At 37.6% G+C, this 14,014-nt stretch overlaps 2 protein-coding genes across 8 annotated transcripts in view; both read right to left on the bottom strand.

Moving 5' to 3' along the window:
- Window positions 1-338, bottom strand: part of RAPGEF6 (Rap guanine nucleotide exchange factor 6) — a 208,947-nt gene extending 208,609 nt beyond the window's left edge. For all 5 annotated transcript variants that reach the window (XM_068979511.1, XM_068979509.1, XM_068979513.1 and 2 more), the window contains exon 1: window positions 270-338. In XM_068979511.1, coding sequence (XP_068835612.1) covers window positions 270-338 — 69 coding nt within the window. The remainder of the gene's footprint in view (window positions 1-269) is intronic.
- Window positions 339-6,158: 5,820 nt separating this feature from the next.
- FNIP1 (folliculin interacting protein 1) overlaps window positions 6,159-14,014 on the bottom strand; it is a 120,245-nt gene continuing 112,389 nt past the window's right edge. For all 3 annotated transcript variants that reach the window (XM_068979515.1, XM_068979516.1, XM_068979517.1), the window contains 2 exons: window positions 10,778-10,893; window positions 6,159-8,861 (listed from right to left, as the gene is read on the bottom strand). In XM_068979515.1, coding sequence (XP_068835616.1) covers window positions 8,783-8,861; window positions 10,778-10,893 — 195 coding nt within the window. In that variant the 3' untranslated portion in view covers window positions 6,159-8,782. The remainder of the gene's footprint in view (window positions 8,862-10,777; window positions 10,894-14,014) is intronic.

The raw sequence follows: 14,014 nt of genomic DNA, 5'->3' as shown, positions 1-14,014 counted from the left end.
ACCCTGAAAAAATACCATTCAGTAATGGGGCTTTCTTATCGAAAACACTGGAAGTCACCGGGTGTGCGGGGAAGGCAGCTTTTCCAGAAGGAAAGACGGCCGTCACCCGCTCGCGAAAAGGGCCCGGTTTAGGGCCGGGAACGCAGAGAACAGATAGCCTGGCAGCAGGTGCGAGGCTCTGGCAAGGGGACAGTCGCCGCAAGTTTCGGACCGACAGCGGGATGCCGTCCATTGGACAGCGGGAGGCTCGACGGGTCAGCTGGCCTTACCTCGGGCGTCCGCTCTGGCGGCTTCTTCTTCAGCGCCTGCCTAGCGCCAGGGTCCACAGGTGAGTTCATGGTCGCGGCCCCGGCCCCCGTGCTCCCCAGCCTGCCCTTAGCAGCCCATGCGGCAGGCCATTTACCCTAGGTAGCGGGGGGCTACACCCTCCCCCGCGCAACTCCCCTGAAGAAGGGAACTCCGAACTGCGCCGGGGACCTAGCTTTGGCAAACAAACCTTCGCAACGCCCGCCCAGGGCCTCAGCCCACGCGCGACTGGCCAGAGGGAAGCCCGCGCGGGGGCGGAGGGAAGGCGAATGCGCGTGCGCAGCACGCGCAAGCGCGCAAACGAACGCCTAAAGGCGTGACTCCGCAGTGACGTAAAAACTGGGGCGGTGCCCCGAAGCCGCTCCCAACGCTTCCAAGTGAGAGTTGAGGAAACGTCGCGAGACTTCACTTGACCCTGTCACTGCATCTGCCTCGGAGTGGCGGTTTCAGCCGCTCCAGCTTCCGGTGGCGGGGCCGGAAACGGGTTGTGACCGACTGAGAGAAAATAGCGTGTGGAGGATCAAACCGTGGGGTAGGCGTTCTGGGTGGAGAGGTGTTTGTGCCAAAATCCGGAAGTTCAGGGCGTGGCCAGGCTCAGGGCCGACTTCCAGTTCTGCAGCTCCGACACTGCTCCTCTGGAGAATGTGCGGAAGTCGAAGCTACCATTCAGCAAACGAGGAAGTTCCTACCCTGTCTTCCCTCCGTCTTCTAATAAAACGAGTCTGTTGTGGAAGGGGCCCGCCAAGAACCTACCCTAAGACGGACGCCCTGACATCAGCGCAGAGAAATAGAAGCTTCGTGGCCTTGAGCAGGAGTGGGCAGTCGCCGAGTCTGCAGCCAGCTCAGAACTAAGCGCTGGTTGGCGAAGTCAGTCTGGACTACGTTCACATAACCAATGCTGAAGCCAGCCCTCCCTCCGCTCAACCCCTTCTCAGGAGTGTGCGCTTTTTACATTTTGTACACTATTCTGTTTACCAACAGGCCGAATAATGCAAATGAACATTTATTAGCTAGTACCTTGGTAAGAAAAACATCTTTTCTCCAGGGCAGCCAGACATCTGTAGAGGCTGTTTCCACTGGAACGTCACTGACAGAAGTCCAGAATCCATCCTTCTAACAATCCTATCTCAGCGCACAGATGGGCCACACTAAGTCACACAGTTTTCCTCGGAGTGTCATAATCATGTCCTTTCCACTGAATATAGCTTGTTTTTTTTTTTTACAGTACTTATGGTTCACTAAGTAACTCTGATATAAAATTATGATGTTGTTCCCATTAATTTTTTAATGACATGGTTAAGAAAATTTTAGAGTAACAAAAGGGAAAAGAGAGTTCAGGCTGCAACATTCACCATTTCGGGATCCAGTAATGATGGATGACAGTAAGGGGCTTCGTTTTCCGTTGATCATTCAGCTTGCCCAAACTTGGAAGTTTACAACATAATAATAGTTGAAGTTTACAACATAATAATAGTTGAAGTTTACAACAACATAATTTCTTTTTTGAGTAGAGGGCAAAAACTTTATCACGGAAGTTACGGCTCAGCCACTCAAAATTTTCAGTTGGTCACAAATAACTGCAATAACCCACTTTCGTCATTCTTGTGTGTGTTTATTCCCTCAAAAATCTTACTAAGATCACAAAAGTTACCCCATTTTTCAAGCATGTTTCCAAAGCCACATCAGTTATTTTGAAAACAGGGAAAAGGAATTAAAAGTATGACAACCATGAGCTTGGACTTTTAAGGGCAAACATTTATATTTGTGTCTTTAATAGGCCGTTTCTAGTTAAATAACCAAAATGGGACTAGTAAAAGAACTTTTACTTTGGAATTTTCTGAGGATTTCATACATAGACTTCCCTGGTGGCTCAGACGGTAAAGCATCTAACTACAACGAGGGAGACCGGGGTTCAGTCCCTGGGTTGGGAAGATCTCCTCGAGAAGGAAATGGCAACCCACTCCTGTATTCTTGCCTAGAAAATCCCATGGACAAAGGAACCTGGTAGGCTACAGTCCATGGGGTTACCGAGTTGGACGTGACTGAGTGACTTAACTTTCCTTCTACATACATGAAATAATTTACGTGAACAATCTGCACAATCCAAGCACTCCTATTATTTCTTTTACCTCTAAGAAATGATTTCTCTAAAGCATAAATTCAAATTTGAAGAACTGGATAGGGTTTTTTCCATCTGCTGTTTTTTTTCACCAGAACTATTCAGAAACACATTTAAGTATTCATGAAGATGTGGAGCAACAGGAACTCACACAAACTGCCAGCTAAGCGTATATTGGGAAACCACTTAGAAAAAAGAAGTTATCTAGTAAAGCTGAAATTTAACATACCATTTGACAGCAAGCCCACTCCTTGATGTCTGTCCTAAAGAACACCCAGAAAAGATGAACAGAAATGGTCACTGTTCGTATTAGCCAAAAATCTGAATAATCCACTTGTCCATCAACTATAGAATGGGTAAGTTGCTGTATATTCCTTCAATGGAATACCAGCCACAGAGCACAAGAATAATGCTCACAGGGAAAAAAAAAAGCAAAATATGGAGTATCACTACACAAAGTTCAAACACAAGCAAATCTGAAGAATACCACTTAGGGATGCATACAAAGAAGTAAAACTATAGAGAGAAGAGCAAGGAAATGTTCATGAAAGTCAGGTTGGAAGTCACAAAATGAGAAGGCAGAGTATTATGATCAGGATAGGACACGTGGAGATGGGGTGGGGTGGGATTCTGGGTTACTGAAAAGGATTTATTTCTTCATCTAAGTGACGGTTACAATAGTGCATATTCATTCATCTCATACTTGACAAGGAAAATGAATTAAGTCTACAAAAATTATTAATATAGACTTTATTATAAGACAACAACAGTAAAAACAGTATATTAATATCCATAGTAACTACACCCAGCTAAATTTGAGCATATTTTCAGTCTATATTGTCCTTTACCATCCTGTATTATGCTTTGGTATGCTAAAAAAAAGTGAAGAGACAAGAGTGAGAGCTCTAATAACTTATTTTCAGAGAAAAGCCAACCTCCAGGACAGGATTCACCAGTATTAACATACATCTCAAAGGAAAAAATAATGGTTCTTAAATTCTAGGTGCTTAAATCTTTAAAGATGGTTAAATATTGCTTCCCTGGTGTCTCAGTAGTAAGGAATGCGCCTGCCAATGCAGGAGATGGAAGGTTCAATCCGTGGATTCAAAAGATTCCCTTGAGAAGGAAATGGCCACCCACTCCAGTAGTCTTGCCTGGAAAAAGCCCATGGATAGAGGAGCCTGGCAGGTTACAGTCCATGGGGTCGCAAGAGAGTCAGACACAACTTGGCATGGACAGAGGAGCCTGGCGGGCTACAATCGATGGGGTTGCAAGAGAGTCAGACAAAACTTTGCTATGAAACAGAAACAAGTCTTTAAAAAAAGAAAAAGTAGCTTAACTCTTTACCCAATCTTAATTTTTGTCATATTTGGCACAACCTGACAGCTTAATATTTTTGTCTGTCTCAGCCACCTGCAGGAAATATGTAAACTTCATGAGAAACTTTGTTATTTACTGACTTATTCCTGGTACCCAGATCTGTGTCTAGCACACAACAGGTGTTCAATCAATATCTGCTAAATGAATAGAACTATCTAAAGACTAAGTAATTAAGAGAAGATTTTGCTGTTAGAAAGATAGGAACTTGATTGCTCTCCTATGGAAAAGATATATGTCTGGCTAGGCAACTACTCTATTATGTAAAACTGAATGCATACACAATCATATTACCATCTTTGCAGAACAATAGCAGACCAACAAAAAGAAGTTAAGAGCACTGGTTTTATGTCTGGAGAATCCCAGGGACGAGGAAGCCTGGTGGGCTGCTGTCTGTGGAGTCGCACAGAGTCAGATACGACTGAAGCGACTGAGCAGCAGCAGAAATGGCATAAGGAAGTGAGATTTGGGGTTGCTGGGAGACTGAGTCACTACTACTGGGAAAATAAGAGCACTTGCTGGCCTAAATCCAGAAGGTCACTTTCTATCATTGAATAAGAATCTTTGAAGGTGGGGTCTAGAAATACTTTCCAAGCACTATCTAGATGTTTCTCATACGAAACCAGGTTTGAAAACTACTTTAAATTATCTCATGTTCTGGCTAGTCAGACCCATCTTAATTCCAACGTTGAAAGATATTGACTTCTGAGTGCTGAACCAAATGTGTGACACAAAAATGGCATCAAAAGTTTCTTGAGAATATAATAGTATCTTCCTTATATTTACATGAGATGTCAACAATGTTATTCCCTTTCAGAAAATTTAGGTAACACTGCTTTTATCAATAATCTTACTTTGAGTGCTGGGGTGAATATAAAGACATGTTTTGGAACCCTCCTTGATACAATGGTTACTTGGAAAGGAAGGCATCTCAAACCTCTTCAACTTAATATCCTCCTTAGAGTAAATACACATGTTATCTATGGGAGGTCTAGTCAGATAGTGTTAACCTGGGCAGAGAGCTGTGTGCAACCTAATAAAGGAATCAGTCTAGGCTCACACTTTTATGAAAAGTGGAGTTCCTTTTAAAGGAAAGGTTATAAGAGGACAAAGTCCTGGGGTGTGGGCAAGAAAGGAGCCTCTGACCCAAGCATATGTTTTAAGACCAAAAGTTCTCCTGAAAAAAAAAAAAAAAAAAAAAACGGATGGAAATTTCATCCACTTAAAAAATCTGTTTAAAATTTCTTTTAAAACTTTAAAAATCTTTGAAAAACTCTTTTGGATTGCCAGTATTTTCTTTCTTTAGGGAAGTTTAGAACAAACATAGTCAAGTCCACAATCTGAACTATAAAGCAACAACAGGAAGCACTACACTCTCCAACTTCCCTCTTTTCTATCTGCCTAAATCCTTCTCACTCAGAGTTACAATTCCCCAGGCCCCAGTGCACCTTCAGCTCATGTTTGGTTCCACTTGCCATCCCACCCCTACCTCCTACAATGGCAGACAAACAAAAGGAATCTCAGATAGCTTTACAACGCATTTGTCACCACATCCTAGTTGGAAGCATTCTGGTCTGAGATAGGAATTTAAAATAAGTAGTAATTTTAATTGGGCTTCCCTGGTGGATCACAGGTTAAAGCATCTGCCTGCATTGTGGGAGACTTGGGTTCAATCCCTGGGTCAGGAAGATTCCCCAGGTTTACATGGCTTCTTCTAGGTTTTAAGTAATTTTCAGTTGTTTTTATAAAAGCGATTAAAGAAATTTCCAATTTGTCATCAGAAGATTAGGTTAAATATAAGAATATATCGTATTTTTTGGTTACTATATTTTAACTCAAAAGAATGTGTATTAAATTCTGCCCACAATAAAACAAATAGGGGCTATACAGGAAAGGCTGGACAGATTACCTAGCAACCGTGCTGTGTGTGCGCGAAGTCACTACAGTCATGTCCGACTCCTTGCAACCCCATGAACCATAGCCCACTAGGCTCCTCTGTCCATGGGGATTCTCCAGGCAAGGATACTGCAGTGGGTTGCCATGCCCTCCTCCACCTAGCAACATACCAACATTACTGAGTGTACCGTCAAGCATTGAGATAAATTCTTGATATTCATTATTTCATTTGATTCTTACTACCTCATAAAGTAGATTCAACTAAATTACCAATATAGAAATTTTGGATTAGAGAAGGACAAACTTAGAGGACATCTGAACAAGGTCCCTGCCTATAGGTGTCACACATGGGAAAAGAATCCAGATGCGCCGGCAACAGAGTCCACAATGTCACATATACCTTATTAAATGTGGAAAAAAGACCCAAGATCATCCATCAAATTGACATGTGTATTTATTGCACAAATATCCCCTAGAACTGGGAGGTTATTATAATACAGGCATACATTTGAGAAATGTATACAGAACAAGGAACACGTATTTACATTTTACATCTCCCACCATCTAAATAACTTAGAGAAAGCAAAACAATCTCATAAGACATCTAGCAGAAGTAGGCATTGTATAAAATGTTTGTTTTTTTTTAAGTGATCATCCCCAGTGTATGCCAATTGCAACAAAATGAAATCTGTGCTACTATGTTTATTGCACTTAACATTTTCAAACTCAAAATTAAGACACATTAATAAAAGCCAGGAATATTTAAAATCAAAACAGTTAGTTTATATACAGGAAAAATTAGTTTTCAATCTATAATGTAAAAGATTCCTTTTTCATTTCCTGCTGCAACAAATAGGTTTTTAAAATGTGTACTACATATCTGTCTGTACCATAAGAGGTTGAAAAATTATTTTGAAAAGGCCAAAATTCTTTTCACATTCATCATAATGACTATACTTCAAAGAAGTAGCAGTTCATTGCTTGGGCTTTGTGTAATGAAAGAATAACTGTAACAAACAGAGCAAAAATTACAGGATGGTAAATTGTAAAACTCAGGAATCCTATAAGGATTAATGATTCCATACGAAGCTTAGTTTTAAGAATTACAGTAGCATGAGCCATCCATTTGTTGAAAACCAGATTTCCAAAATGGTAATTTATTACAGATTTCAAATAAAGAGGACTGTGAATAGTTTGATGATTAATTTTAAAAATAAGACACAATAACAGACATTGTTTACCTGCTACGTATCCTGAACTATAATGAGAAAAAATTTAAGTGGCCCACATACAATCTTTTCTATATTCTGAATTCAGAAAAAGAGATTGATTCATAAAATTCAAAACAACAGATCAGATAATTTCTTTAATGAATAGACTAAAAAAACTATGCCAATGAAAATATATCCACAAACACTCTTTGACAGCAAGTCACCCATGGGAGACTCAGGCACTAAAACAGCTGATAGGATACAGGGGCTAAACTGCCTGCAGGCACACCAACTTCAGGTTTACATTCCATTAAAATAACCATTTCATCTCAGTCTAGCTGGAGATTAGAACAAGGTAAAATGTGACCCAATGCTATAAATTTGAGGTCAAAAACTAAATAAACCACAGAAATTTCCTTAATTACTGAAAATTTAAATAGCAAGAATGGATGCATTATGCAGAAAAGATACTTAGTAACAGAATAAGCAAGTGGTTTTCAGTTTTAAGCTAATCAGCTGATTATGATGAAAATAGTTCATGAAAGCAGAAACCAGTTTCACTTCTTACATTAAGAGCATCTTAGACCAGATAAGTAAAGGATAAACTATTAATATAATGTAGTATTTCAAGTAAACTGAGGTAGTAGAGCATATTGAAAACTTTATCTACCCATCTTTCTATTTACATTACTTACAAGAGTTTGGTTCCATATTAGCCTTTCGCACAAACAACCCTCCCCAGTATATACAAAAACAATTACAACTGAAAAGTTGAAATCTTTGAAAAAAAAATAGCTATTGGAAGGTAGGAGCTATTAGAGAAAAGAAAATTTTAAGAATTAATGAGTTTTGTTAGTGTAAACTGAATATTATGAAGCAGTGAAACAAATATTCAGTTCCTATGGGTTCAAGAAGGGCTTGATACCGAAAACCAAGGGCCTCGGCTACCTGAGCACTTTTAAAGAAAATAGTATTATTTCTGCCAATGCTTTGGTGCAATTTTTAATCCCAATTTTAATTTATTAAATTAGATGCAAATATGTAAATATTAACATTCATAAGAATTAGCTTATACTTATAAACAAAACAAATGGTATAAAGTAGTATTCTTATTTTGGGAATCTACATTCCTCAACCTTAAAAAAAGATTGGCTTTACTTATAGTTTAGGGTGTGTGAAACAGAAAAATCACCGGAAAGTAATATTTCAACACTATATACAATTACTACTAGTTGAAAATATATCTTTAAAAAGGCATGTTTACCAATCTTGTATTTCTACCTCTGGTTTTTTAAAAAATAGATACATATGTACACTTGGGTGGATAACATAACACAAATTTATATACTTTATTCTGAGTTTAATTAAAAGTTGTTTAAAATATTGAGAAATACTTAGAAATTAGCTATTTTGAATTGAAAAACAAACAAAACCAAATAATCACAACTCTATAGATCTTTGTACCTTAGAAACAAAGAAAACTAGTGAAATGACTATTTCTGAGCCATTTAGTGAGATATCTGTTGCTACTTATGAGCTGTGGCAAGACTGTAGTGATCATAATCAAATTCTTCAACGTTACTCATTTTATAGAAACTTCTAAGTTACAATGTGGCTTCTTCGAATGCTTTTCCCCCAAATGCTTTTTTTAGTTTAACTTGGTTAAAAATCTACCACCATCCAGAAGTCCAATTAAAATGAAAAAGTCATCCAATGGTGACACGATATGCACTGCAATGCAGAATACCAAGGTGACTGACTCATTCAGATGAAAGTCTGAAGGAGAAAAAAAATTGCCATAAATGCATGTTGTGACGGCTTCCTTGGTTTCTACTTAACTTTTCACTGAAGTTAATTTCCAACAGCCTTTATGTTAAAGTAGTATCTGAGCAACATACGGGGAGTGAGTGCTTGCTACAGCAGCCAAGAGAGGAAGATCACTGGATTCAATCCTAGGAAAAAAAAAAAAAATCTCAGTTCAGGTTTTTTGTGCCCACTACGTTAAGTCCTACAGGCAAAAGACTGCTACCTGTAAGATCACTATACATCTCCAATCAAGGACACTGGCCACCATGGTCAAAATGAAAAGGGGAAGAGAGCTCAAGATAATGAAAATAAGAAATTTTTCCGTAAGTAAAAACCATAACCAAAGATTTTTTTAAAAAAGGAAACCTCTGAAATGCAACAGAAACGAAGTCTTAATGTAGAAAACCATCTCGGTGATCTGCTAATGGGCCATGCATCAGGGAAAGTGATGATGTCTATGAACTACTATATAATAACAGAATGATAGTATGCAGCCCTATTGTTCTGGATACAAATGTTTCTATAGTAAGATTCACTGGAAAGAAGTAATGGAAGCCTCTTAAAAGTATAATCTACCACAAATAATGTACAGGAAAAGAAAACTGGCCAATAAACATCAAAATAAGTTATGTAGACTCACTTATGGTTAGAGAATAAATCTGAATAAAATCAGATTTCACTTTTCAGCAAGTAGCTTAGCAAAAATTAAAAAGTTTGGTAATAAAAGTAGTAGGAAGAGTGTGCTTCCCACTGTTTGTGGCAATTTATTCTGGTACTTTCTGAACAGAATTTACTATTGCTTGTCAAAATAAATACCAAGATCTATCAACAATTTAATACACATGTCCTTTAATTCAAAAATTCTACTTCAAATAATGTATTCTATATACTTTAAAGAATTATACTGATTCCAGCACTGATCTGTAATAGCAAACTACTGAAAATAATCTAAACACTATATAATGGAATGCAATATAGCCTTTAAAAATTATATAGACCAGTAAGTGCGGGATGTGCTTAAATGAATATTCAAGATTCATTAAAAGGCAAGTTGCAGAATGGCAAACAGAGTACAAACGAATCTGTACTTTTAACCCTACACATTTAAAAATTCTATAAGAAACAATCATTAACTGTGTTTGGATGAAAACATAAACTGTGGAAAAGATGATACAACTTACTTTTCACTTTATGCCAAAATGCATGTACACTGTACATACATTACCTTAAAAATTAGTTTAAACTTTTAAAAAATAAAAAGCTTCACACACACAGAATCATTTCCAATCTGGATGCTAAGGAATAACATTAATGAAAGAATTTAATCTGGTTTCAGACATACAGTAGTAGCTCAATATTGGCTGTTTCTCCCGTCATAAAAGCTAAAACTAGACAAAAGTTCCAGCTTGTTTTAATTTATTCAACCAGCATTTCAAGAAATAATTCATGCACCTGTGCACGCGCACACACACACACACACACACACACACACACACGAAAAGTGGGCAAAGAACACAGGGAAAGTGGCCACAGGATGTAATGAAAGGGGCTATACTATGACTCCCGCCAGCTTCCTCTCTGTCCTTCAGTTAGCGTTTTACATAACTGGCTTCTTCCCAGGAATAACTGCAGAGCATTAAGACATATAAAAAATGGAGAAGGAACAATAAATACGTAGATAATATACCACCATCCACAGAGGGCCATTACTTCTTCAATCAGTTCATCTGGATGACAGGGCAAATGCTGGGAATGATGAGTTTATAATATATTTACTAAATAAAAATGAATATTCAACTTTTCTAATGCAAAAATTTATATTTTAATTCATTTCTATTAAACTATATTCTCAATCTAGTGAACTGCACAGGGACACTGCCTTTCACATCAGTCCAAGACAAGGTTCTGCTTTTATATTGTAGAGCACAACCCAGATGATAATACTGTACAGCTTGTAACAAGACAACAATTTAAAAAGAAGAAGGCAATTTTGGTGAATGTTCCTTGCCTAAATAAAGACAGTGCAATGAAAAGGCAAAGCCAGAGAAAATCAGGAACATACCCTAGAACCACTCCTAGCTCCTTGACATGAACACGCATCTGCCCCCTTAGGTACTCAGACAGCATTTTGCTCTTGAAGTACAGCTCCTGTAACCGATCTTCAAGATGCATTACACACTACAGTTAGGAGGGAACCAAGAACAAGGTCAGAAAACGCACAACTCAAAGTAATGGCAAATTCCAAAGCATTATACTTTGACAATTCTACTTAGCTATTCCAACATAATCTAAAATTTGGAGCATATTTTTAAAGCATGCAATTTTAGCTAAAGGAGTGTAAACTCACTAGCTTGTATCAAAGATTTAGATTCTACAGAACTATTTTTTTAATGTGCTAAATTACATATAAAGTTAACCATTTTACATATGAGTTACCATTTTAACTACATTATACAACTGAGAGGCATTAAGTACATTCAAAAGGTTACGCAACTTATCACCACCATCCATATCCAGAACTTTGAAAAGTAAGTTTTTATTCCAAATTTGATAACTATAACACTCTTATAAATTAATATACTTCAAATATATTTACATTAGAAGGCTGCATTCTCCTATGGAAAGCAAAAGAAAACATTTCCAGCAGCTCATAGAGAATGCTCTATAGGCCTCACTAGAAGAAATGTTTCTAGGCTGGAATATTAAAAACTAACACATACACATTTTGTTTCTTGTCAATTAACTTGCACAATTCACTAAAATAAGGGTCTTTTTATGTGAATTGTTAGTATATATATATATGAAGAAAAAGCATGAGGGGTAGGTGCTAAAATACTAAATTCCTGCAGAGTATTTCTCTCATATGAAAACTGGCTGCTGTTAAAGCTCCTAATAAAAACACATTTTCTTTTTCTTCAGGAAAAAAAAAAATGAATAGATTTCTTGGCACACATTCTTTTGTGGTGTATTTTTGGTAGTATTAATATAATGCTCATGTAGACTGAAAATGCCTTAAGTGAAAAAGAAAATATCTATAAAACATATGTTAATAGTAGGATTCATACACACAAACTTGCCATATCACCTACTGTCAGGCACACAATTCAATGTTATTAAGTATATTCACAATGTTGTACACCATCATCACTATCCATTTCCAGAACATTTTCATTATCCCAAACAGAAACTCTATACCCAGTATGCAATAGCCCTTTATGCCCTCCTTCCCCCACTCCTAGTAACCTATCTATTCTGTTTCTATGAACATGCCTATTCCAGACACCTTATGTTAGTGGCAGAGAAGGCAATGGCACCCCACTCCAGTACTCTTGCCTGGAAAATCCCATGGATGGAGGAGCCTGGTAGGCTGCAGTCCATGGGGTCACTAAGAGTTGGATACGACTGAGCGACTTCACTTTCACTTTTCATTTTCATGCATTGGAGAAGGAAATGGCAACCCACTCCAGTGTTCTTGCCTGGAAAATCCCAGGGATGGGGGAGCCTGGTGGGCTGCCATCTCTGGGGTCGCACAGAATCGGACACGACTAAAGTGACTCAGCAGTATGTAAGTGGACCACATAATATCTGTCCTTTTTTATTTTGCTTATTTCACTTAGCATAACGTTGCAACCCTGCTGTACCATGTATCAGAATTTTCTTCCGCTTTACAGCTGAAATATTCCATTCTGTGTATTATACATCATTTACTGGTGGACATGAGTTGTTTCCAATTTTGTCTACTGTAAGTAATACTGCTGTGAAAAACAGGGAACAACTGTTCAGCCCCTGCCTTCAGTTATTTTGATTATAAATATAGAAGCAGACCTGCTGGACCACATGACATTTAATACAATGTTAAACTTTTTGAGGAACTGCCAAACTGTTTCCACACCAGCTACACCATTTTACATTCCCACCAGCAATGCATAACAGTTCTGATTTCTCTGTATTCAATATTTGTTATTTTGGGGGTTTATTTGATCAAAACCATCCTTATGGGTGTGAAATGGTATCTCAATGTGGTTTTGATTTTCACTTTCCTAATAACTAATGTATGTTATTGAATATCTTCTCATGTATTTACTGGCTATTTGTTTATCTTCTTTAGAGAAGTGTCTACTCAGGTCCTTTGCCTATTTTTTGACTTGTTTCTTTGCTGAGTTGTACGAGTTCTCTATGTATTCTGGATATCAATCTCTTTTCAGATGTATGATTAGTAAATATTTTCTCCTGTCCTGTCATTGTCTTTTCCCTCTGTTGATACACAAAAGTTTTTAGCTCGATGAAGTCCCAATTTATCTACTTTTCCTTTACTGTCTGTCCTTTTGATGCCACGTCCAAGGAATCACTGCTAACTCCAGTATCATGAAGATTATCCCCTATATTTTCTTTAGAGAGTTTTACAGTTTAATATTTAAATTTAGTTGGTTTTTTTTTTAAGTTTAGATTTAAGTTAAAGTCCATTTTTATTAATGGCGTAAAGTAATGATTCAACTTCATTCTTTTGCATGCTGATATCCACTTTTCTCTAGGCTGGAATACTGGAGTGGGTAGCCTTTCCCTTCTCTAGGGACACGCACACATCCTGTTTTCTCAGTAGGATTTGCTGCAAAGACTCCTTTTCCCCTTTGAATAGTCTTGGCTTCCTTGTCAAAAATCGATTGACCATATATGTTAGGGTTTATTTGGGGGATACTATAATCAATTGGTCTATATGTCTGTCCTTATGATACTAACACACTGTTTTGATTACTGTCCCTTTATATAAAGTTTTAAAATTAGGAGGAGTAACTCCCCCAGTTTCATTCTCAGAGTCTTCCAAACAATGTGAAATGACTTTCATTTATTTATGTCTTTAATTTCTATCAGAGATGTTTTGTAGTTTTCAATGTAGAAGTATTTTGCCTCCTTGGTGAAATATATTCTTAAGTAATTTATTCTTTTAATGCTACTGTAATTGCTTTCTTCATTTCTTCTTCAAGACTGTTCATTCCTAGCATATGTGAATGCAACTATCTTTACATGCTGATTTATCTTACATCTTTGCTAAATCCATTTATTAACTCTATCAGAATTTTTTGGTGGAATCTTAGTTTCCTACGTATAAGATCATATCTGCAAACAGAGATAGTTTTCTTTTTTTCCAATTAGGATACCTTTTGCTTCTTTTCTTGCCTAACTGCTCTGATTATGACTTTCCAATACTATGTTGAGAAACAGTGGTGAAGGTGAACAACCACATCTTCTCCCTGTTCTTAAGGATAAAACTTTTATTAGTCTTTAATCACTGAGTATAACG

The sequence above is a fragment of the Capricornis sumatraensis genome, chromosome 9 (genome assembly GCF_032405125.1).
Source record: "Capricornis sumatraensis isolate serow.1 chromosome 9, serow.2, whole genome shotgun sequence".
NCBI lineage: Eukaryota > Metazoa > Chordata > Mammalia > Artiodactyla > Bovidae > Capricornis > Capricornis sumatraensis.
Note: the sequence above shows the minus strand (reverse complement) of the source record. Positions and strands in the feature narration are given on the sequence as shown.